This window comes from Agelaius tricolor, unplaced genomic scaffold (genome assembly GCF_023055355.1).
Source record: "Agelaius tricolor isolate 1412-34295 unplaced genomic scaffold, bAgeTri1.0.p SCAF_1, whole genome shotgun sequence".
NCBI lineage: Eukaryota > Metazoa > Chordata > Aves > Passeriformes > Icteridae > Agelaius > Agelaius tricolor.
Window position 1 is genome coordinate 111,621,873 of NW_027269261.1, and position 23,889 is coordinate 111,645,761.

Genomic DNA, 23,889 nt, shown 5'->3' on the forward strand with positions numbered 1-23,889 from the left:
ACAAGGACACCCAAGGTGGACTTCCAGTGCCTAATATGGTCTCATTAACAGTGGTGTTGCACCTAATTGGTGTCATTAACAGTGTTTTGGAGACGCCTCTGGATGATCTTCATCCACTGTTCCAGAAGGGCTTAGATTTCCTTCCAATCCCACATCACACCTTGGTGACCCACAAATATCTGACACCCCAAGTTACCTCAAATTTCTTCAGCACCTCTTGTTTCAGCAGCTGAACCCAGCTCCAGGTACATTGGGGGAGCTCTAAGAGGTGCTACAGGCTATTGAGATGAGCTGCTCCCTGTCCTTACCTTGGAGAGAGAAGGGGCAGACTGGAACCACAGCCAGACACCCACCAGGACATGTTGTAGGTGGGAGGAGACCCCACCACAGACACTGCTTCAATTCTTCTCCCCTCTGGCCACAGGGGTTTGGGGTCTCTCTGAGAAACTGAAAGAAAAAACATAAACATTCATTAGAGCAAGGAGAGCAGAGGTGACTATGCCCAGGGTATTGCCATTTCATAGCTGGAAATGCCTACTTGGTTTTGGTTTTTTTGGGATGTTTTTTTGTTTTGTTTTAAGTTATATTTCATAGAATCATTAAGTTTGGAAAAGGCCTCTAAGTTCACAGAGTTCAGCTATTCTGCAGCACAGCCCAGTCCATCACTAACCCATGTCCCCAAGTGCCACATCATTTTTACACCTTTCCAGGGATGGTGATTTCACCACAGCCTGTTCCATTTGTAGAACCACATTTTCAAATAAATCAAGAATATCAATATTTTGGAAATTCCTTCTTGACTGCTGTCACCAAAAAAAAAAATATATAAGTTCAAGAAAAAGAAGTATTTTTGTGCCTGTTGTGAAATTTCCCATTGAAAAAGCTTCATCCCTCTTTATTGCTATAGATTTAACAAAATTTCTTGGTGGGAAAAAAACAAACCAAAAGAGATGCCTTTACCAATCACAGCTCTGTCAGCAATGATGAGCTCATCAAGATAAAATGATCCAGGTGTTTCTTTTTGCAGCACAGGGCTCTGCAAGTCTATCTGATGCACAAATACGGGGGAATTGGCTGGGAGGTCCTGGAGAAGCACAGAGACATTCACACAGCTCTTCCAGAGGTTGGTGCAGGTAAATGTCCAGCTGGAAGACACCAGGGTTGGGACAATAAACAAATTTTGAGGTGATTGTGAAGATTCCAGGTAATATCAGGCTCTGGTTTTGTTGCTACTGACATTTAGCACAAGCCACATCCTCAGTGGTTTCTGATTACTCACCATGTCCTTGTTGGGTTCCCCAGAGTGAGAAATGAGGATTTAGATCTCTGCTTATGTTTTCCTCTCTGAATCACTAGAGTGGGATATGGGAATGACTACACCTGCCTTATTTTTGGCAAAATACCACAATGGCATCAGTGACCTCAATGGGGGTCAATCCAAAATTCAACCCCTCAGCTCTTTTCATTTTTTTACACCCCTGATTTTTTTAAGTCTGCCTGCCCTAAGCTTTATGTCTGCTACCAAATGTTTTCTACTCATTGATTTTTAAGTGAATAAAGAAAATCAAAGGCTACACCAATTTTCAAAGCTTTCAAAGGGTGGAGTAAAAAAAAACCAAGCAATTCTCTCTCTTACTGCAGGAAATTGACTGGGAGAGAAACTGGGGAATTTATGTTCTCAAAAATCTTCAAGTACACCTGTGTGTCACTGGGGTGAGATAGTGCATGTAGCAAGAAACATGGAAGTTTACTCATTAAATCCTCCAAAAAGCAAAGAAACACATTCCAGCAATGCCTCTGCTGGCACTTTGTCAGATTACTCCAACAGACAAATTGTTCCTATATAAATAAGAGCTTCCCTCATTTTCCCTACTGCACCTTCTTATGGAAAATTTAATCTCTGATAACTGTAATTGTCTGGATACCTTTCAGAGTCAGTTTCATTGAAGTCCCACTGGCAGGTGAGGTTTCTCCTCACTGGACATGAAGAGACATTAGTGTAGGACACTGAGAGGTGGAGGATGTTGCTCATATGTCCTTTATGTGCAAAACACACCTGCAAAAATGGGGGAAAGACTTTCACAAATCAAAACACAGATAATTTATATATAATGTACATGGAAGATAGAGGAAGAGATTATATTTCAGTTCTGGTTTAACACTGGGTTGTTTGGCCTGGAGAAGAAAAGACTCTGGGGAGACCTTAAAGACTCTGCCAGTGCCTAAAGGGGCTCCAAGAGAGCTGGAGAGGGAACAAGAGCCATAGAAGACAATTTTGGCACCCAGGTGTGCCACAACATGGCATCAAACTGACCCTTGGGGCTTCTCTGAAGTTTTGGGTTTATTCCTGTCAAAAGCAGGAGAAGATGAGCATAAAAGTGAGTAATGGATCACCAAACAACAAAGGATTTTTTCCTTTTGTCAAGAAATGGTTGTCCTTGTCCCTTCCACCTTTCTCCAACACCATCCTACTTCTTCCTTTCCCACAGCAAGGGCTGTATCCCCAGGAACAGTTAACAACCAGGTGTGTTAAACATTATCTACATCTCAGAGATCTCAAACCAAATAAAAGGTGCTCTGTTCTGTGCCAAGACATGATGCTTGATAGATTTGGGGGCATTGTAAACAACCAGATGACTTTATGTTGCTTATTAGGCTCTGAACATTCAGTGCCCAGTGCAAGCTGCTCATGAAGAGAAGCCACTCACATGTGGGTATTTAGTAAGGTCATATTTTGGTAGTGTTGGTTGGGAAGTTTTCACCATCTGGCTTGTTCTGTGGATGCTGAACCTCCCACAGAAAGGCTCTGTTCCACTGACAATGTGTCCTGTGGTGATGACGTTCTCCATATCTGACAAATAAAAAAGAAAAGAAAATGAGAGTCAAGATTCATGAAAATACAACAAGTGGGTATCGAGAAACTGTCAAACAGGCCTACTCTGAGAATTCTCCTGCCAGAGTTCAAGAAGTGTTTGTACAACACTCTCAGACACAAATTCCTGGGGTTGTCCTGTACATACCCCAGGAGTTGGATTTGATGATTCTTGTGCTTCTCTTCCAACTCTGGATATCTTACAATTATTATATTGATCACTGTGATTATTATATTGATCATATTGTTTTTAATGCATACACACAACAAATACATGATAAATATGAATATGTACTTATACCCATTAAAAGTGTAAATTCCCTACCAGTAAAAGTTTAAAGAACACTTATGTCATAAAAGCAGATCCATCCTCACAACAAATACTGCTTATTTGCCTCAGAAGCTCCCTACCTTCTTTCTCAAAGCCACAGTGAAAGAGGATTTTAGCAGAAGTTGGTTCAGTTTCACATCCTACTGAAAGGAGTTCTTCTATTGCTGCTTGCACCTTTAAAATAAATTAAGAAAGTAGAAAGCAGTCAGTTACAATCATTTCAGCAGAGACTTCATTTTTCATCAGCCAGGGATCAGTGGCACAGCAGCTCTGAACAAGCAGGTAGCCAAATATTAAGAAAATAAAAAGGTTAAAAAATAATATAACAAAATTTATCTCAACAGAGTGTACACTTTTATGTTTACATAAAAGTTTTCAGGGGTGTGAGACATCCTCAGTCTAATGACTGCCATGGAGCCATCACTCAGGGTCACTTTAATGTTGACAAATTCACAATCAAGACATCAAGAGCCTCAGGGCTGTTGAAGAAACCAGAGCCATACAAGAGCCAGAGCTCATCTGGCATTAGAGAAGAAGTCCAAGGATCTGGATCAATGAAAGTCCAAGAAATCTGGATGTTGTGATAAGCTTAGAATACACTTGGGAGTCAATGCTCAAGGAAAAAAAAAAATCTCACTGTAAGATATTCTCAGTTTAAAAAAAATCACCTCTCCATCACATTAACTTTATCTCAGCTTCTGGGCCAAATCTTAACTTCTATCAAGCACCAGAGCTTCACCAATTCCCAGCAGAGGACTCTGTGTGTTTAATGGCACCTACCTGTTGAGCTGTAGCATTTGTGGGGATCATTTTTAGTGTGTTGTTCCAGGAGATACTGAAATAACCTGTACCAGACACAGTCAACATCTGGGAGAAAAAGAGAAGCAAATCAAGAAATGAAAACAAATGCAAACTGCATGACATATATACACTTCAAACCTGGAATCTTTGACTGAGGAGGATTTTACAACCACCACTTTGCCTTTTTAAGCATCTGTGGTGAACCAGGGATCCCTTCCAAGAGTCGCTTCAGCTACTCATAAACTGCCCTTGTCCTACAAGGACAAGGATTCTTACATTAACAGGAGAACAAGGGATACATGACTTGTGCAGCTGCAAATGGTCCTTAAAGCTCCTGTCCTGCAGGAGTTTAACCTTTAGGAAAAAACTTCCCTCATTCCTGAGTGCTCACACGCACCCGCTCATGTATGTAAAAACCACAGACAACTTCAGCTCACAATGCTCTTCACATCATCTGTCTCAGGAGGTTGTAAAAAAGATGGAAACACACATTTTTTTTTTCACACCTGGCACCATCAAGGCAGCTGCAGGCAGCACTGACCTGCACTTCTGGGAGGTGCAAGGCTCGAGCCTGAATTTCGTGCCGCTCAGTGTAGTAGTTGTTCACCACATGGGGGTCCAGCCACGTGTTGTGAATCTGGACTCCAACTCTCATCCCCTTGCTGGGTGTCTTGGCATGATGCAGTGCTTCCAGGTAGTACCTTGAGCCAGAAGTTAGCTCAAATTTCTGGGATTTTGGCTGCCAAAGTTCACTCCAGTTCTTCACCCAGTTCTCAGACCACTCTGAATTGCCAGCAGGGAGAGAAGCAATTCTCACCTGTGTGCAGAACAACCAAATCACCGGATCACAGAATGGTTTGGGATGGAAGGAACATTAAAAACCATCTCATTCCACCCCCTGCTATGGGCAGGGACACCTTCCTCTGTCCCAGGGTGCTCCAAGTCCTGTCCAACCTGGCCTTGGACACTTCCAGGGATCCAGGGGCAGCCACAGCTGCTCTGGGCAACCTTGGCCAGGGCCTCACCACCCTCACAGCCAAGAATTTATTCCTCATATCCAATACAAACCAACTGTCTTTCAGTTTGAAGCCATTAAACCAGTTAGTAACATTTCTCCATTCCCAAATAATATTTACTCCAATGCAACAGCTGCAAAAATAAAAAAACAAACAGCATATTTGTGTTTGAAACTGATAGCCATGGGTTGATGGCTCACAAAATTCCTTCCTATAATATAGGAAAAAGCCAGAATCTCAAAAAACTTTGTTTTAAGGTTCAATTCCATAAAGAAGATAATTGCTATGGCTTGTTCTAGCATTAATAATAGTTAATAGTTCCCCAAATAACTTTTCATGGCTTTAGTTCAGACAGAAGTATGCTGAACTAACAACAAAAAATATTCTGGAAAAGACAATCAATTACTCTGGTTGCAAGAGTGATTTTTTTTTTTTTTTATGAGCTATATAATGGAGAGGGCAGATGTAAAATATCAAAAATAATCACACAGCTTTGACTCTGCAACAGATTCATAAAAGATAATAAACCAATCCACACTGGGGAAATTCCCGCTTGTTATCACCTTAATAAAAATCCTTTCCATACTCATTTTTAATTTCCATTTCTCTCATTTTTTTCTACCAAAAGTAATACCTTCTGATTTGGATCTTGGGACAAACTTAAGTAGAGAGAGGCCTGACCATCTGCCTGAATCCAGAAGGTGTAATTGTTGGTCTGAGGAGCCACAAAAAACCCACGGAGTCTGGAGCTAAGCAAAAACAGAACATCCACAATATACAAAAGAGGTACAACAAAAAAAACCCAAAACAACAAACCTCCCCACACCCCACCTTCACATATACACTGAGTAACAAGAAAACATCTTTAAACCATTTTAATGAAACAAACCTTGTTATTTCAAAGCTGAAGTAACCTCAAAATGGCCCAATTTCATATTAAATGTCAATTACGCCTTACAAAAGTTTCAAAAAGGAAAGAAAAAAACAGCTCCATGAAACCAAGTATGATTTTGTTGGTGGCCACTTCAGTGCATTTCTTCTCAAGCAAAGTCTTAACCCTGAACATGCAGAAAAAGCCAAAACCAGAATGCTCAGAATCAAACAACAAAAACAGAGAAGTGGTAGAAAAATGTAAGAATTCATGCACTTTGCACAATTTTTCAATATCGTATCAGAAGTTGAAATGGGAACCAACACGGTTTGGGAATTTATTTATTTGTATTAACTCCACCTTGGCTGCCAACATTGGCTGAGAATCTGCCCCTCCACATCTGGCCAGCCCAAAACAGCCTCAAACTGGAGCTCCTTCTACTTCCAGAGCCAATTTTTTGGTGGTATTTCAGCATATCTAGGCCAGGTAGAGCAGAAACACTGAGGGAAAGCAAAAGGAGGAAAAAATAAAGCACTTCACTGCATATTTTAAGCTTCAAAAGGACCTCGGAGCAAAGGGTTTGCTTTGATTTATAGGAGCTGTGCAGTGAGGCTCTGCTATAAAGAGCTGTCAGGTGTTTTTGCTCCACCTTACACTGCTAAAGGTGATTGCCATGGCTTCGTCTCTTTTTAAGATCACTGAGTACCTGAAGGACTTCTTTGCCCCAGACAGAAACCTTACTGGGGAGCTGGCATTAGGTACAAACTGCCATCTGTATCCAGGACCTGCTTCTGTCAGATCAGAGGCATCATCCCAGACTTCAAAGAGAAGCCCTCTGTTTCCTAGAAAGTTGAAACAAAAGTATTCTCAGCAGCAGCCAGCAGAAATCCCAGAGCACATGCTGGAATCAGTGCTGTAGGAGGCAGGCCAGAGAGAAAATTTTAATAATAAATTGGTTCTGTTTGTGGGGTAGTTTGCAGTCTAAGGCAGAACACAGATCTCGCCATGGGGAATTTGTTTTACCTTGAAACTTTCCAACAGAAATAACAAAACTCTGCAGAGAGAACAACAACCAACCTGTTCATGTCTGCTATTGCAGGAAAAAGCACTGAGATGACCCACAGTCAAAGTTAAGCCTCATTTTATGCATTAAAATCTCCTACTGCAATGTTCCAGCCAAGGAGTGTCCCCAGAAGCCTCTGCAGTAACTCCAGTTCAGCCATCCTTCCTCTAAATATTTTCCATGCCTTTTTCCCCTCATTTTCCAGGGCCACGCACACCAGTCTCACCTTCCTCCCACCATCTCCTGTCTGCTTGTGGTGGGCTGAGCTCTTCACCTTGGTTTTCCTGGCTACAGAATCACAGAATGGTTTGGAAGGGACCACTCAAGTTTACCCAGCCCAACCTCCTGCCACGAGCAGGGACATCTCCAACCAGAACAGGGTGCTCAGACCTGCACCCAAACTGGCCTTGAATGTTCCCAGGGATGGAGCATCCACCACTTTTCTGGGCAAACTGTGCCATGGCCTCCCCTACCTCATTGTAAAAAAATACCTTCCTTAGAAACAATTTAAATAGATCCCCTTTTAATATAAAATCGTCACCCCCTGTCCTGAAACTAATAAAAGTCTATCCCCATGTTGTTTACATCCCCATGTTTCTGAGAACCTCCTTTAGGAACTGGAAGGGGCTCTCAGGTCTCCCTGAAGCCTTCTCTTCTCCAGGCTGGATAACTCCAGCTCTCTCATCAGTCTTTCCTCATAGCAGAGGTGCTCCAGCCCTTGGATTACTTGTAACCCCCTTGCCTACCACCCCAAAATTGATGTTGAAGCAGACAGTGCTTTGGAAAACCCCGTCATGATTGCAATCATCACCAAATGGTTTCTGCCCTGCATTTCTGGGTGTGTTTGTTTATTTGGAGCTCCAGGAACAGCTCACCTGGCTGGGGGGCTCCATGTCTCCTGCCCTCACCAACAGCCTCAGTGGTGCATCTGATTTCCCGAGGAGAGACGTGCTTGACTTTGCAGGGAACACCTGCCAGCAGGGAAAGGGGACAAAAGTGCTGTGGGAGACTTGGAGACACAGCTGAGCTGCAGCACAAACACATCTCAGAGTCGTGGAGTGGTTTGGGTGGGAAGGGGCCTTACAAATATGTAGTTCCAAGCAGCTTTCCATGGACAGGGTCACCTTCCACTAGACCAGGCTGCTCTATTGGAGCTCCTTTAGGAACTGGAAAGTGCTCCAAGGTCTTTAGCCCCTTATTTTCTCCAGTCTGAACAGCCCCATCTCTCTCAGCCTTTCCTTATAGCAGAGGTGTTCTATCCCTCTGATCATTTTTGGGTCCCTCCTCTGGATTCATTCCAACAGCTCCATGATTTTCCTGTGCTGAGGACCCTGGATGTGGTGCTCTGGGTGGGATCTCACCAGAGCAGAGAGGCAGAATCCCCTCCCATCCACCGTGTTCCTAAAGCTTAGGAACCTTTAGCTAGGTTCCTAAAGCTTAGGTTCTTTGAGCTTGTTCCTAAAAGGCATCAACATTTTGCCACAAGCCTGGGCTGGTACTACCTGCAAGCAGAACAGTTCATGCCCACAATCAGAATAACTGGAGCTTCCTGGAGGTGTGCAGTGGTTTTGGTTTGCTAATTTGAGATTTTTTTGGTTAATGTATTAATGAGTGTGATGGGTTTAGTGTTGGTAAATTACCAGTATATTTATTAGGATGTATTTACTCATTTCCTGCTGTGAGGTAGGACTAGGAGAAAGGTGAAGTAGGTTTAAAACTTTAAAAGGTATAAAAAGAAATTCATTAATAATAACTAAAAGAAGAAGTATTAAGAATTAAAACAAAACCTTTAGGATATTTCTCCTCCCCCTACAACCTCATTTTTCTTAATGACAATATAAAGAAACAAAACCTAAAATTTTAGTTTACTACTTCTAGAATAGTTTTTCTTTAGGGAGAGAAGTCTCTCTTGTTAATGTTATGGAGATATCTCTACAAGAAAAGAGTTTTCTTGTGATTCTCTTTACAAATAGCAGCTGACCAGGGAAATACGTAATCATGAACTTCTTTCTCATTTTTCTCTAAGCTTTTCTCATAGCTGTGTTTGTGGGCTGTATTAACTTATGGGGTATTGTTTTAAAGATGAGTTGTTGAAAGGTAAAGGTTCTTATTATCCATCTACTTAGTATCACTTCTGTAAATGCCTCCCATGCAAAACAAGCATGAGGACAAGGTGAGTCCTACAATTCCCACACTGGCATCCCTGAACACCTCTTGGGTTTTGCAATCAGGGCCAAACTGTATTTAAATAAATAAAATTCACATTATTTGCTCTGCTCTTACCTGCAGCAGTGACCTGCACTGGCTCCTCAAAGAAATCCCCAGTGACAGTGAGCTCAGTGCCCCCTGCCAGGCTCCCTCTGGCTGGGAACACGGAGAAAATCTCTGCAGGGGAAGGAAAGAGGGATCTGAGCACAAGCCTGGCAGGGGTTAATCCCAGCCCTGTCTCTGGGAAAGCCTGCAGTGCACTTGCACTGCTTCCAGCCAGCTCCTGTGAATGAAACCAGCTTCTCACTGATCCCTTTTTTTGGCAGCCTCTGGGATGACACCAGGGATGAGCAGCATGGATAATTTGGCCACATGGCAAGGGGGACACTGCAATGCTTGGGCTGTTACTTAGCAGGGGTTGCATCTGTCATGCTCAGTTTGCAAAATGCTCTGTTCTGTGCTATTGAGGATCTCTGGGAGAAAAAAAAAAAAAAGGCAGAATTAAAACTGTTTTAATCCTCTTGATCTTCTCTAACTCACATCTCAACTTAGTCCTTAGGTTTAAATGTTACCACTCTTTCCAATAATCCCTCAGACTTTAGGGACAAATGGATGGAGCAGAATATCTGAGTGTCCACATCACGACCATGAGATCCTTTCAGGACTTTATCTATTCCAAGTGTGCCATTCCACAGGAAAACTATTTTTCTTTTTGATGACAAATACCCACTTTGCACTCATATTGGAGTTTAACCACCCAGTTCTACTTGTATAGCTCTGGAAAAAGAGGTCTAATAAGAAGATGATGAGGGATTTTGGTCTATACCTGCATATTTTTTGTTAATTCATCTGGTATTTAAACACTAATTTTACAGTATTGACTACTAACTAGCACAGGACAGATCTGGACAGATCTAGGAGATCTTTCTGCTCATGCTCTGCCCACAGCCAACTTCATGCATGGTTATTTCATTTCACCCTGCTTTAAATTGTAAATAAAGACACAAAATTAGCCTTCTTAACAAAGAGTTGTCTACAATACAGCTTGAAACGTCACATGCAGGTTATTTTTAAGGTACCTTAAATAATTTTTTTAACTAATGGTGCAGTACCCTGCTATTCACCACTTACCCAGAACTCAATTCTTGGAGTAGGTGAACATCACCTCTTCCCTGTAGCCAGTGTAGGAATTCTCATCCTGAGGTCTGCATTTCCAAACTTTCAGCCTCATCAAATACAGAGTGATTTAAGGGGGAAAAGTTTCCCTATGAGCAACACCTCAACTCTGTAACTGATCTGACAGGACAAGGAACAACACAAATAAATCTGGTTGTTTTTTGCTTATAAAGCCCATACCAGAGGAGTGGAACACCAAAATGAGGACAAAACAGGATTAGATCCCTGGGAAAAGCAACAGTGAGAGGTGTTTTCCTAGATCACACTGGGACTGAGGGAGGACAGTGCCAGTGAGGTGGATCAGTGAATACCTGGATGAGTCTGGTACAGGAAAAGCTCCTGTTTGGCACTGATGAGCCAAGCACCTTTGTGCACTGCTGACCTGCAAGAGAGAAAATGCCTGAGATCCTGGGTCAAGCAAATAAAAGCAAACCTTCATTTGGCAGGGTTGGACGTTCCAGAGGAACAGTGGAACATTTCTGCAAGCTCCAACTCCTTTCACCAGCACATTGATTCATGAGACCCCATTAAATGGTGTAAACACTTTATTAGAAGTACTAGCACATTGTAAAGTATGTTTTGACACAGTCAGAACCCGTTTTCACCTCCTTTTATGGTTAAAATCTTTCCCATGTGGATGAATAGTTAAAAGCAAGGTGAAAGGTTTTAGTGCAGCTAGATTTAACAGATCACAGAATGGTTTGGGTGGGAAAGGATGTTAAAGAACATCCAGTGCCACCCCCTGCCATGGGCAGGGACACCTTCCACCATCCTAGGTTGCTCCAAGCCCTATCCAACCTGGCCTTGGACACTCCCAGGGATCCAGGGGCAGCCACAGCTTCTCTGGGCACCCTGTGCCAGGGCCTCCCCACCCTCAGAGGGAAGAATTTCTCCCTAACATCCAATCTTAATCCATCAGACTTCAGCCATTCCCCCTTGTCCAAGATAAGGTATCTCATGTTTTCGTCACTGAAGGTAAAGTATAAAACCCCAAAGTGGAAATACTTTGGGGAGAAACATTCTCCCATGTCATTCCAAATCTGGCAATCATCTCCTCAAGATAACAAACCTTATTTCTGAGCAATGAAACACATGATAAGGTAAAAGCATAATTCACTCATCCTGGACTGAAATGCAGCTCTATTCCCATGCAGAACCAGGGGAATAGAGAGAAAAGATTCTTTTACTCACTTTCCTTTGTTAAACACTGAGAAGCTGACGTTGTGGGACCCTGGAGGAGAGAAAAGTGACAAAGCTTTCAGGCAGAAGTATGAAGTAAATCCTACCAAACGTTGTCCAGGTTCTCTGGGCCCAGTTCTCCCTTCCTTGTACTTTCCTTACAACAGGAAGGAAAATCTATTTTATATATTTAACTCACAATATCCTTCCCAAACAGGAAGGCTGGAGCTCAAAGCCTCCACAAGAAATTAGAAGCTTCTTCAGGGTGCTTGGAACTGCGGAAAAATGAAAGGGATCCCACCTGCTACTGGAGACTGTGACTAGAAGGGAACACCCAATTTATTCCTCTAATAAAGCACTAAAGGGGAGGGACATCACAGACAAGAAGGATTAAAGTAGGAAACTCAGCAAGGCCCCCAAATCCCACTGCTGGCTGTCAGCAATGCCCACATCACATCATGGTTTCCCTTCATGTCCTCCCAGGCTGTGCAGAGGACACAAACCAGGGCAGGGGCTGTGCTGCAAGCCTTGATCTGAAGCAGCTTTTATGGACTCAGCCCTGAGCCACATTCCAGTTTGGAAGCAGAACAGAAACTCATGACAGACACCCTCCTTCCTGCATCCCCTGGAGTTTCAGGAATGACAGAAACCCACGATTTTACCCCTTTTTACCAACCTATGTGATTCCCTTCCACCCGGCACTGCAGGGTCCCCAGTCCATCCTTCACCTGAACAGGGTAACTGTGGAGAGAAAGGACTTCACTGAGCTTCGGGAGCAAAAAAAAAGCAAAATATAGTAAATCAAGTAATCAATAGAAGATGGGGGTTTATACACCCAAGATAGTAATGGTTTGCTGTCTTTAGAAACATGGGAGTGAAGCAGGTGAGATGGGAGAGGAACAAGTTCTTCCCACTAAAGATCAAGAGTTCAGCAGCTTAGGAGGATGTCTTCCAGCAGCAGTGCTCCAGCTTGGCTCCTTTACACCTATTTCTAGAAGCTGATGCTGTTGGTGGCCTTCAGAACCCTCTCTTGAAATAAAAACTGAGCAGGGACAAGTGGAGGCACAAGGGGAGGGTGAATAGAAAGACAAAAATGTTTCCCCTTTTCTCGCTCCTCTGCAGGTTCCTAAACTGTGAGAATGAGCAGGTAGCAATTAAAACAGATATGCTGGCACTATATCAACCCTCTGGAGTCATGGAATAACACAATTCCCACCATTAACTCACATTTATGTTTAAGCATTTGAAGCTGCAGAAAGCCAGCAGCCCCCACCCACCCATCACAGACCATAACTCCCCAAGGTCTGTCTCCACTTTAAGCCCAAGCAGAAGAGTTTCTCCAAAAGCCACAAATGTTTTTGTGCACAAGCTGTGCTGAACCCTTGCACCAACACAAACCCAAAGTAAACCAGAACTGACGTGGTTCCAGCTCTCCTGTCAGCAAAAGAGCAGAGACTGGTCCATCCATCTCCTTCTGATGTAAGAACAGCTGGCCTGGGCAAAAAATAAACAGGAAAGATATGATGTGATGCAGACAAAAACCTGATCCTGTTAAAATCAGCAGCCAGCATTTTCCCAAGGGACAGGAATTTTCTTACACTTGTATCTAACATTTATTAACCTTCTAGAAAATGGGACATGCCCTAATCTCTCATCTCTGCGTTTGCAAAGTGCATTCCTCAATTACTGTGGGGGCTGCAGCTCTGTGAGAGTGCAGCAGGGCCCTCTTGGAGACGCCTCATGCCAGCTCTGAATGATCCAATCCCTCCTCCCTGAGGGCAAGGCTGAACTCCAGGAGGGCAATACCCACCCACACCTTCCAAACCAGCAGGCAGCACCACCTACAGCAAGTACAATAAAAATATAGCTCAGACATTTCTTTATTTCATTGAGGAAAAACACTGCAAACAGCTTCCAGCAGAAATCACCCAAGCTCCTAATAAAAATTTAAATATCTGCTCCTTAAAGAATCTGTATGGGACAACTTCCATTGGAGAGGAGGAAGAAGGTGGGAGGAATAAATTCAGAGCAATTAGAAGAGTAAGCAAAGGCTGGCAATGATTCTTTGAGAGTTAACAGCCAATTAAAGGAAATAGGTAATTAAAACCTGTAATGCAAACACTTTGTGATGACCCACCCCTCACAATGCAGTTTTCTGTTGCCTATGTTTCAGAATGCAGTTTTATGAGGTTTTCTTAAAAGAGTTTGCTTTTATTAGTACAGATGGCTGATATTGAGAACCTTTCCTTTTAAGGAAGACTAAAAAAAATATCAGTGCTGCCAAATGTTTGTTCAGCATCACTGGACCAGTGCATCCCATACAAAGCATGGGAAAAAGTGCAGAACATGCTTGGAAGCATAAAAACCATTCCCTTTTTTTTGCTCCAAATGCTGAATCAGCGTGACTGAGTGGCAGACTGCTCTGGTCAAGTCCAAGTCCCCACCTGGTACCTATTTCCTCACACACCAAAAATGGGCAAATTATTCATGTGAAGCTACAAAGGGAACCTGTCTGGTATGCTGGGATTTTGAGGCCATTTCCTTTTGGTGAGGCTGAGCTGTAAATGAGTAAACTGGCAGCAGAGCACGGCAGGCACATCCAGCCTGTGCTCAGACAGAGCAGCCTTTCTTCCCTCTCAAAGCTCCCAGGGCTCCACCAGAGGCAGGTAAAACAATAATTGATCCCAAACAAAGGCTGCTGATGTGCACAGTGTAGAGATGGCATGGCAGGAATCTGCACTGGACTTTCCTGCATGCCAGCAGAGAGTTTAATCACTTAGCAAGGGACATTTCCAATCAGTTTGAGAAGTCATTAAAAAGTATGTCAGTGTTAAATATCTGATGCTTTAATTAAAATTTATAACTACTGAGAATGCACACCTTTCCTGCCTCCTGAAATGATCCTTAAACTGCCAGCAGAGTAACTGTGGATTAATAGTTTATCTTTAAAATACTTACCTGAGCTGAATTCTTCACTGCCACTGGCACAGAAATCATAAATTAACATTTGATAACATATCCATACATATGGAAATACATATGACACACAGCAGGACAATGTTGATGTTCATTTTGGATTCACTGTGTTTAAAGGAGCTGCTGTCCTAAAACGAGGGTTTTTCTAAACCTAGCTGCTTTTCTCTGTTCCATGTAACCACAGAAGCAACATTAAAAAAAAAACTCAAACCTCTGAGAACAAGAAAACAACTACAGAGTGTTTAAAGCAGTGAACAACAAAGCTTTTTGTCTCAAAATACTTCTCTTCAGTCTTCTGGTTCATCAGAGCATCTGCTTCAAACTAATCCGGTTTTTTCTTTAAGAAAATGCAAATGGAAAGGGGAAAATTTATTTAACTTTTCAACTCTGACATTATTTTAATTAGTTAAATTTTAATTTGCTAGCCAAAATAAAATCTACAGCAGCCAGCTGCAATTACAGTACAATTCACACTGAGCTGTGATTGACTGTGCTGCCAGTAAACAAACCAACCAGCTTAATGGACCAGTTGCAATTAGATTAACAAAGTTTGCTGGAGCCCAACTCATGAGCTGCAATAAACCACAAAGGAAGTAAATGGCAATTCTGGGCCAACTGGTTGCAATTTATTGCTGTCGAGGAGGCTGATGGAAGAAATGCCAATTTACAGGGACTGCAGCAGATAGCTGAGTGTTCATAATTACCCATCAATATAATCCATGTTGAAGTCCAGGGTCTCATATCTGCCAGCAATTGTCTTCCCATGAATCTGTATTAAATTTCCTGTTTAAGAGGAAATGGAAATTGAAGAGAGTCTTTTAAAAGCAGAGAACTTATTTGCAGATTTTCTGAGCAAAAGGAAATTAATGGAACAAAAGGAATTAATGGTCTTTATAGATTTTGCAGAGGTTCCTGCACTGAATGTACTCTCAGATTTACTGTGGCCCAAGATGATTTTGCACTTAATTCACTTTTCTCAAAGCACGTCTTTGTTTCCCACCCAAAAAACCCACATTTTTTGCATATCTGTATTTGCACAGAGCTCACAATTTTTCCTCACCTCTTTTGTTAGCTAAACCCCACTTTCTAACCCAATTCTACTGTAGAACCTCATGAGACAACCAAAATTACATCATCTGTACATCAGACAGGGTGAAGGTCTAAAGAAGGATCTTGGCATATCTGTGACCAGATTATTCTCCTGCTTTTCATTCACACTGGGAGGTGAAATATCCATCCAGCTAATACATAGAAACCACCATACTGACACCCTAAGAATCTAGAGCTGAACTACACCTGAAAACAATTAGAAATTAGGCATTGATTTATATTGAGGCACGTCTGTGTGACACAATCATCCATGTGGACTGTCTGAACTCTTGAGAGACCAAAATCTTTTGATTAATCTTGACTTTGAGGATCAAACTTTCAATTTTATCTAAAGAAACCTGGAAATACAGAAATAATAGAAATAAGGGGGGAAAAAATCTGCCATATTCCGTTTAATTTTTCAGACAAAAATCAGCGAATGACTTCTCATGTAACTTTAAAGCCTGATCTAAAACCTAAGCAAAAGGTCTGTATGGCAGTACAGATTAAAGAAAGGTCCCATACCTGGGGTGCCAGATGATGGATTAATTTGGTAAACCACAGGTGTCTGCTCAGCTGAGAACTGCAAAGAGAAATTTGCAGTGAATTGTCAGCTATTTCTGCAGCAGTCCAACCCCACCTGATGGTGCATTGCTCACAACCCAGCCAGCAGCTGCATTTCAGAAACTCACACTCCACATTTGATCTTTGTAGCAGATTGCTGCTCTGAGAAAGGAGTAAGGAGAATTATTCCCTCCTTACCCCTTCTCCATTCACAGTCTGGATTAGTGATATTTTTGCACAATCTTTTGTGCCCAAATTGCCCATCCTGGCTTGATCCAATGTCAGAAGACACAGTTTAATACAATATAATACAATATCAAATTTCTAAGACATCCTTTAGCTGAAGTTAAAACCTGCATTTTATCTGGAATGGTGACACCATTTTTCTTCCCAATAGTATATCCTTTAAACAATTCCATCATCATAGATGTGAAATACTTCAGCCACTCTTTGGCAAGTTTGTTGGGTACCCTAAAGCAGTGGAGCAAAGGCTTTGTCTTGGCCCATCTTACAGCAAAACAACAGAGATTTTTTGGGGAAAGGACCACCTTTGCCTCTGAGGAAAAAACCTTGGAAATCATCAAGTCCAACCATTAATCCATACTGCTAAATCCAGTAAAACATATCCCCAAATGGCACATCTGCATGGTTTTTCAATCCCTCCAGGGCTGGTGATCCACCACTTCCCTGGGGTTTGACAATCTTTTGGGGAAGAAATTTTCCCCAATATTCAACCTAAACCTCCCCTGGTGCAACTTGAGGTAATTTTCTCATCCTGTATCTTGTAACCTGGGAGAAGAGGCCAACTCACACCTGGCTGCATCCTCCTGTCAAGGAGTTGTGGAAAGTGAGAAGGTCCTCCCTGACCCCCCTTTTCTCCAGGCTGAGCCCCCCCAGCTCCCTGAGCTGCTCCTCATCAGATTTGTGCTCCAGACCCTTCCCCACCCTTTTTGGACATGTTCATCTTCCCCACCTCCTTATGATCCCCCTCAAGACCTCATTGGCACTTACAGATGCTGCTCACAGCCCAATAAATATCAAAAAGGTAATTTTTTGCATTAATTCAAAGGCACCATTGCATATATCAGTTTTTTTCCTAACTTTTCCTTGAAGCCCATTCCATTTCAGAGCTCAGCCTTTCCCTTCCCTCCTACTCCTGGTCATGTTAAAAATGAATGAGCAGCCACAAATTTCCACCAGCAATGGCCACTTCTGGGGAGCAAAGGCACCGTCACACCATACTCCAGGCTGCAGGAGATGTGGAGAAAGAAGCCAAAAGCAGCATGAAACTGGGGCCACTGGCTGACAGAGTCTTGTGAGCTGCTCAGACTTGTTGGTGCCTGCAGCAGCTTTTCCAATCTAATGCAGAGGCAAAATTAATTTTAATACATGTAGCTCCCAGGGCCCAGCCCCAAAACAAAGAGACACATTGTGGTTTATTTAGCTTGGAATGTGCCTCATTAACAGCATCCCCTGGTGATTTTTCATCAGCTCTCTAAACTAGCTGAACCACCCAGTGACTCTTCAGCTTTAATATGCAATTTACTGAAAGTGCTGGGTTTTTTGCTCAAAATTAACACAGAGGTGGGATGTGACTTTCAAAAACACCAGGCCTCATCCCAAAGCACACAGTCATGGTTAAGGATTCTGCTCTGCAAGAGATCACAGAATCCCAGGATGGTTTGGGTTGGAAGGGACCTTAAAGACTTTCTCTTTCTCAAGGAAGACACCTTCCACTGTCCCAGGTTGCTCCAAGCCCTGTCCAGCCTGGCCTGGAGCACTTCCAGGGGTGGAGCAGCCACAGCTTCTCTTGGCAACCTTTGCCAGGGCTTCACATTAAAGAGTTTTTTGCAAACATCCAACCTAAGCCCACTGTCTTTCAGCTTGAAATCATCCCTCCTGGTTCTGTCTCTAATATGCCCTTGCAAAAAGTCTCTCCCCATCTTTCTTTAGTTTAGGGTGGGAATTGAATGGTCTTAGAGGTCCCTTCCAATCCAAACCATTCCATGATTCCATCCATTTCAATGTATTTCCTGTGACACAATGTTGAAGCTTCACTCCCTTCAATACCTTGAATTCTTTATCCTCACTTCTACACTTGCTTGGTGATTACCTTGAAAGAATAGTTCTCTTTCTCCACCCCAGTCAGGTTGTTAATCACGTGTCCTTTAAAGATCACCTCCACATAGTACAAACCCTCCTGGGGTGAAGACCTAGGTGGAAGAAAATGTGTATTTTATTTTTATACAAATTGTGTTTAGGAGCCAAGTCCTTTACAGAGTCTCCATTCACATTGAGTCCGCTGAGACTTTCATAGAGCAAAGGAGCTTTACACTATCAGCCCAGACTTCACACATATGAAGCCAAACTTTAAAATAACAATTTAAAAGAAATGTGGAAGCACAGTAAGAAATCACAGCTAAGAGCAGAAGGTGACAGGACTGCATTGGCACTCCACCTAAATTATTGTTAATGCAAAACACAAGCATTCTCATTAGGCATGCACAGAAAATAATTGTTATTCATTAGTAATAAAAGTAATCCCTGATCTGCAGGGCATCTTGATCCTGGTCCATAAATTAATGCTGCATCCTTGTTTCACAGTTTCCCAGCACAGCACCCAGCAGAATTAACTCCCAGCCAAATCATAGCAGCAAAATATGGAAGATTCCCCTTAGGTCCCTCTTCAGACACCCCCGTCTTCCAGTCCAACCACCTGTGTTAAAGCTATGACAGGATAGAAAGCAGGCAAGCCAAACTGCCCAGTTGGTGCTTGGAACCATATTTATTTCCTCTTCTATTCATAACCTCTCTCTATCACCTTGGACAGGTCAAGGACACCAAAAGCTGGTAGAGTCTCCTCCAAGATTTCCTTGGGAGTTTTGCATCTGAGAACTGGATGTCTACAAACCTCTGCAAGTCTGAGCCTGGACTGCCCAAGAATCCTCACTGCGACCCTCAAGGTCTCCTTGTGCTTCATGAATTTACAACAAAAATCAATCAACCCAGGTTAGCAGGTGCTCAGTGAGGCCACAGCGTGAGGATTTGTGAAGGAATTTTGAATTTAAGGATTTCTGAGTTGGTTTAAATAATGTGATTTATTTTTCTTATCTTCTACATAAGCAAGAAAGGTGAGTTCCACCACATGGCTCAGAAGGTCACAAGACCTCTTAAAAATTTATTAACCAATAAAACACTACCAACAAGGATATTTATACTTTTTACCCAATCCTTAAATATTTTTTCTTATAGACTCATACTGCAGTGTAAGTTTTATTAGTCAATCCTGTTATAGTACACAAACCTACAGTACAATACTCTAAAACTCTAAACTTTCTTCTAACTTAACATATCTCTCTTTTAAACTAGAAATCCACATTCTTACTTCTAATACCTAAATTTGAAAGACTTTTCCAAAGCTTCATATCAAATCCCTGTGTTTAATTCTAAACTTTGACTTATAGGCCCAAAATTCTGAGAATTCCCTAAATTTCAGATTCCAGCACCATAGGAATTCTTTCAACTCCCAAACTTCTTGTGCAGACACAGAAGGAAAATGAGGATCTTGTTTGACAAAGGGCAAGGTCTCACCCACAGTGTAGCTATGGATCATACCTTGTTCTGCACCTTATGGTGGGCAAGTCCAAATACAGAGGAGAGACATCACACGGCAGCCTGGGCAGGTCTGGGTGCACCAGGGACACCTCCAGCTGGGATGCACTGGCTGGAGAGACAGATTCTACCTGGTGGGATGCTGAGCCTAAGAAATAAAATCAATCAGAAGGGCTCTGTGAGGACAGGATCACTCCCAGTCACACAATGAGCATTTTTGGAGGTATAACCCAGCTTCTCTAGGAATAAGGTTTAGAGCCCTTGATCAGGCTTTTTAAAACCCTGCTTGTGTCATTTCATGTTGTGGTGGTTTAACCCCAGCTGTCAACTCAGCCCCACACAGCCACTCACTCACTTTCCCTTCAGGGACATGGGGAAAGGATTGGAAGGGTTAAAACCACGCTCCCAAGTCCATTTCCACACATTTTTAAATCCCCCTGGTTACTCTACCCCTGCACTGGGCAGCCTGTGCCAGCTAATGACCATGCACAGCTGATTCAGAAACCAGCTCTCTTCACAATTAATAAATATTCTTCACTGTGGAAAATCAGTGTTTGTACAGTTGGTTTGGGGCCAAAATGGACATGACATATAATTTTCTGAAATTTTTACTAAGATCTCCTTTTATCATAAGAGTTTTTAAATGCTCCAGCATCACAGGCCATATGAACAGGGCAGATTTTTAGCTTTTCTTCAATAAAAGGGCAGGAGCAGTAAAGAAATTTCTAGCCCTACATCTGAAAAAAAATAAAGTGAACATTTTGACTTTTGTTGCTTAGAAATAAACCTTCAGCAATAGCTTATAAAGTCATCATTTCAAGCTGATTTCATGCTATGAGTGTTGTAGCCTATGGCTCTGTTGGGTAGGGTTTGTCACTCCAACCACAAACCTCAGAAGGGAGCTGATTATCTGTTATTTTTCCATCCCTGGAAGTGTTCAAGATCAGGTTGGACAGGGCTTGGAGCAACCTGGGCTAGTGTAAGGTGTCCCTGCCCATGGCAGAGGGGTGGAACAAGATGATTTTAAAGGTCCCTTTCAATCCTTTCTATTTCAACACACACTTCATAAGAATTTGAAGCTCACCATCCAGGGTGATGGTAACCCATGTTCCCCCAGCAATGCTGCCCTCCTGGGGCTTCACAAGTGATCCTGAGGCTGTCCCTGCAAAAAGAAAAAAAAAAAAAAACAAAAAAAAACAAAAGCCAGCTCCATCAAGCTGAAGGGAAATGCAAACATTTTGAAAAAATTATTCAGGATGAGACACAGTGACCTGAGAGCTGCCTTCCTGTGATCCCACCCTGCATCCCATTTGTCTTTCTCAAGCACCATCCAAATTAATCCTGTTTCCCATCCTTTTCCCCCACCATTCTCCCCTGTTTACAGCTGCCCTCAGGGAGGTGTTGATGCCTTTAGGGCTTGGTGAACCAAGCTACAGCCCGAGCATCCTGTCATCCTCAAGAATTAAAGATGATAAACATCATTTTTATTCCTTCATCTCTCAAAGAAATGTGTTGGCTGACTTCTGTGCACATTGCCAAAATTAAGGGTGCCTACAGAATATATTCTTTTCTGGCTCCCAGACAGCCTGTCCAGCTATTTCCTTTTGAAGTCCTTAGGAAAGACATTCAAGCCTGGAAAAGAGCTCCTGCTTCATGATGTTAATCACCTCTAACATGCTATGCCATGTTTTTCATAAAGACACCAAATTCCTCAGATAATTTAGGATTTGTTTTAGGCACCCTCATTCTCTGAAGCTCAGAGATGAACCAGGCTTCCTTCTATGCAGCCCCTGACCAGAATTTTCCAGAAGTCATTTTATAATGATATCAACTTGCCTGATTAACATTTTAGGAGATTTCCAGCTTCTTAGCCATATTTGGATGCAATCTGATCAAACATCAGTATTGACCACCAAAGCCAAATACTGGACACTTTTGCATCATGAACCCTTAATATCAACATGCAGAGAGTGACATACTTATCATCAAGTAAACAAAAAACAATAGGTATGATATGAACTCAGGTAGAATACAGAGAATTAAAAATTAATCCAGAAATCTCCTCTATGGCTATGGAAACAATGCCATGGAAAATCAATAAGGGTGGACAGTGTCCAATGTGCTACAGTCAATATCCCATAGTTTTCAACAACTTTTAGAGGTTCTTCTCCACGACTCACAGGCAGTCTGTGTCCAATCCCCACTGGATTTTGCAGGTGTGGTTGGAGACAACACCTCTCCATCACCCACCTGCCAAGAATATCAGCACAGCATTCATCAGGAATGTTCTCCAAAGGTTCATCTTGAACATTGGATGAGGAATTCACAAGAGTCTGGCTCCAGGACATTCCTTGTAACTTAAAATGTAAAAAAAAAAAAAAAATCTATATTCTTTCTTCTCACTGCAAATCTGTGGGAGCAATAGCTGTGAACTCTTCTAATAATTTAAGAATATAAACATTTGAGTTACAGACCAGGTCTTACTCACTATCATAGCCAGAGATATCACACATTTCCTTTATAAAGTCCATGTCAGGAGCTGTTCTAACATTTAAAGACAGACTGACAACTTCTCCTGCCTTCACCCTCAGTATGGAAAAGTATGGGTGCATGAATTTAGCCACATTTTTAAATCACAAAATGGTTTTGGTGGGAAGAGATCTTAAAGATGACCCAGTTCCAACCCCCTGCCATGGGCATGGACACCTTCCATCAGACCAGGTCTCTCCAAGCCCCATCCAACCTGGTTTTTACTGCTTATGGACCACAAGACCCACTGCAACCACTTTCTATTTATTGCACATTTTAACACACTGCAAAGTGCACGGGGCAGAGTCCAGCACAAGTGAATGCTGCATTTCAATGCAGGTGCAGAAAACATCATTTGGATTTAATTTTGCTATTATTTTTAGGAGTTTTTCTGGCTTTACTTACCTTATTCAATTTGTTCTTCCTCCATTCCTCTGATGAGTGAAGTGCAGGGGCTCTGATACCAGCACAAGAGCTCCATCCCTTTGGCACCAGCTCTGTCACAGGTTTCAGGCTATGGTTGTGTCAGTCACTCTGCCCAGTGCTGAAACCCACCAGACAAGCTTCCCAAAAGGCTCAAATCCTGTCACAGACAGCTCAGAGCTGTCCACTGAGGGTGCTTAATCATTAACCTAAGCTACTTGCTGCTATTAACTGTTTTGTTCCAAGACTTTATTAACAATAACAAAAATAAACTTGGATTGTTCCTCCACTGGTATATGGTTAGGTCCTCCAATAAGAGGACAATTAATCCATTTTATCCTCTTTTTTTCCCTCCTACAACATGACAACTGTTTCTTGATATGCTGATACTCAATCTGGGACTGACTTTCACAGCAACTGGACTTCAAGGTTCCCTTACATATTATTAATTTAATTTTTCCATGGTATTCCAAACAGCATCATCTGCTGGGAATTCTGCCCAAAGGGTGTTTAGAGCCCTTATCACTTCTCAAGTAGCTTTAATCCTGCAGGTCTTTTTGCCTGTGGAAAAGAGGGCAGTGGACTTTCACAGTGTGTGATCATCCATGCCCTGGAGAGCCTTAGCTCCTGGGAAGATGCAATCCAGCCTCCCCCAGACACTGAATAATACCGCTGCTCCCACCTCTGCCCTCCTCTCTTTGAAGCCCAGGTGGATTTTGATGGAATCCCTCAAAGGCTGCTGAGCCCCTGCCCTGGTATGGAAACCTTCATGGAAGTTTCCACTAAAATTTGCAGGAAGTTCCCAGACCCCTGCAGCATAACTGAGGTTTAATGAGTTACCACACACCAAACAGCAGCAGAATGTGCTCATGCTCTCACCTCAGCCCCAAAGGGAGGTGGAACAGGCTTGCTGAGCCTCAATTCAGAGACTCAGTGGCACAAAGTCACGGGCAATCAACCCTCAGGGGAGCTCTGGAGCTCTGCCCAGCAGTGGAACCAGTTGTGCTTGGTTTATTCTTAGGCCAAGCCCCAGTGTCTCGGCCAATGATTGCAGGAACCCCGTGTGAGTTAACCCCACCAGTGATCTACACTCAGTTTACTCATTAGCAAAATTAGACTGGAAATGTGGTCAGAAGGAAGAGTAAACTCAAGGGAATTAAAAAAAAAAAACCAAAAACA

The 23,889-nt window shown here is 42.5% G+C and overlaps 1 protein-coding gene across 1 annotated transcript in view; it reads right to left on the reverse strand.

Moving 5' to 3' along the window:
• Nucleotides 1-22,337, reverse strand: part of PKHD1 (PKHD1 ciliary IPT domain containing fibrocystin/polyductin) — a 238,727-nt gene extending 216,390 nt beyond the window's left edge. The window contains exons 1-21 of the mRNA XM_071447449.1: nucleotides 22,009-22,337; nucleotides 20,843-20,920; nucleotides 19,762-19,906; nucleotides 18,260-18,359; nucleotides 16,108-16,165; nucleotides 15,198-15,276; nucleotides 12,937-13,011; nucleotides 12,194-12,258; nucleotides 11,530-11,569; nucleotides 10,650-10,720; nucleotides 9,238-9,339; nucleotides 7,830-7,925; nucleotides 6,598-6,733; nucleotides 5,655-5,769; nucleotides 4,546-4,821; nucleotides 3,984-4,070; nucleotides 3,284-3,377; nucleotides 2,709-2,851; nucleotides 1,926-2,056; nucleotides 961-1,145; nucleotides 309-447 (exon numbers count right to left, since the gene is read on the reverse strand). Of these exons, the coding sequence (XP_071303550.1) occupies nucleotides 309-447; nucleotides 961-1,145; nucleotides 1,926-2,056; nucleotides 2,709-2,851; nucleotides 3,284-3,377; nucleotides 3,984-4,070; nucleotides 4,546-4,821; nucleotides 5,655-5,769; nucleotides 6,598-6,733; nucleotides 7,830-7,925; nucleotides 9,238-9,339; nucleotides 10,650-10,720; nucleotides 11,530-11,569; nucleotides 12,194-12,258; nucleotides 12,937-13,011; nucleotides 15,198-15,276; nucleotides 16,108-16,165; nucleotides 18,260-18,359; nucleotides 19,762-19,906; nucleotides 20,843-20,920; nucleotides 22,009-22,069 (2,276 nt within the window). The 5' untranslated portion in view covers nucleotides 22,070-22,337. The remainder of the gene's footprint in view (nucleotides 1-308; nucleotides 448-960; nucleotides 1,146-1,925; nucleotides 2,057-2,708; nucleotides 2,852-3,283; nucleotides 3,378-3,983; nucleotides 4,071-4,545; nucleotides 4,822-5,654; nucleotides 5,770-6,597; nucleotides 6,734-7,829; nucleotides 7,926-9,237; nucleotides 9,340-10,649; nucleotides 10,721-11,529; nucleotides 11,570-12,193; nucleotides 12,259-12,936; nucleotides 13,012-15,197; nucleotides 15,277-16,107; nucleotides 16,166-18,259; nucleotides 18,360-19,761; nucleotides 19,907-20,842; nucleotides 20,921-22,008) is intronic.
• Nucleotides 22,338-23,889: the final 1,552 nt, after the last annotated feature.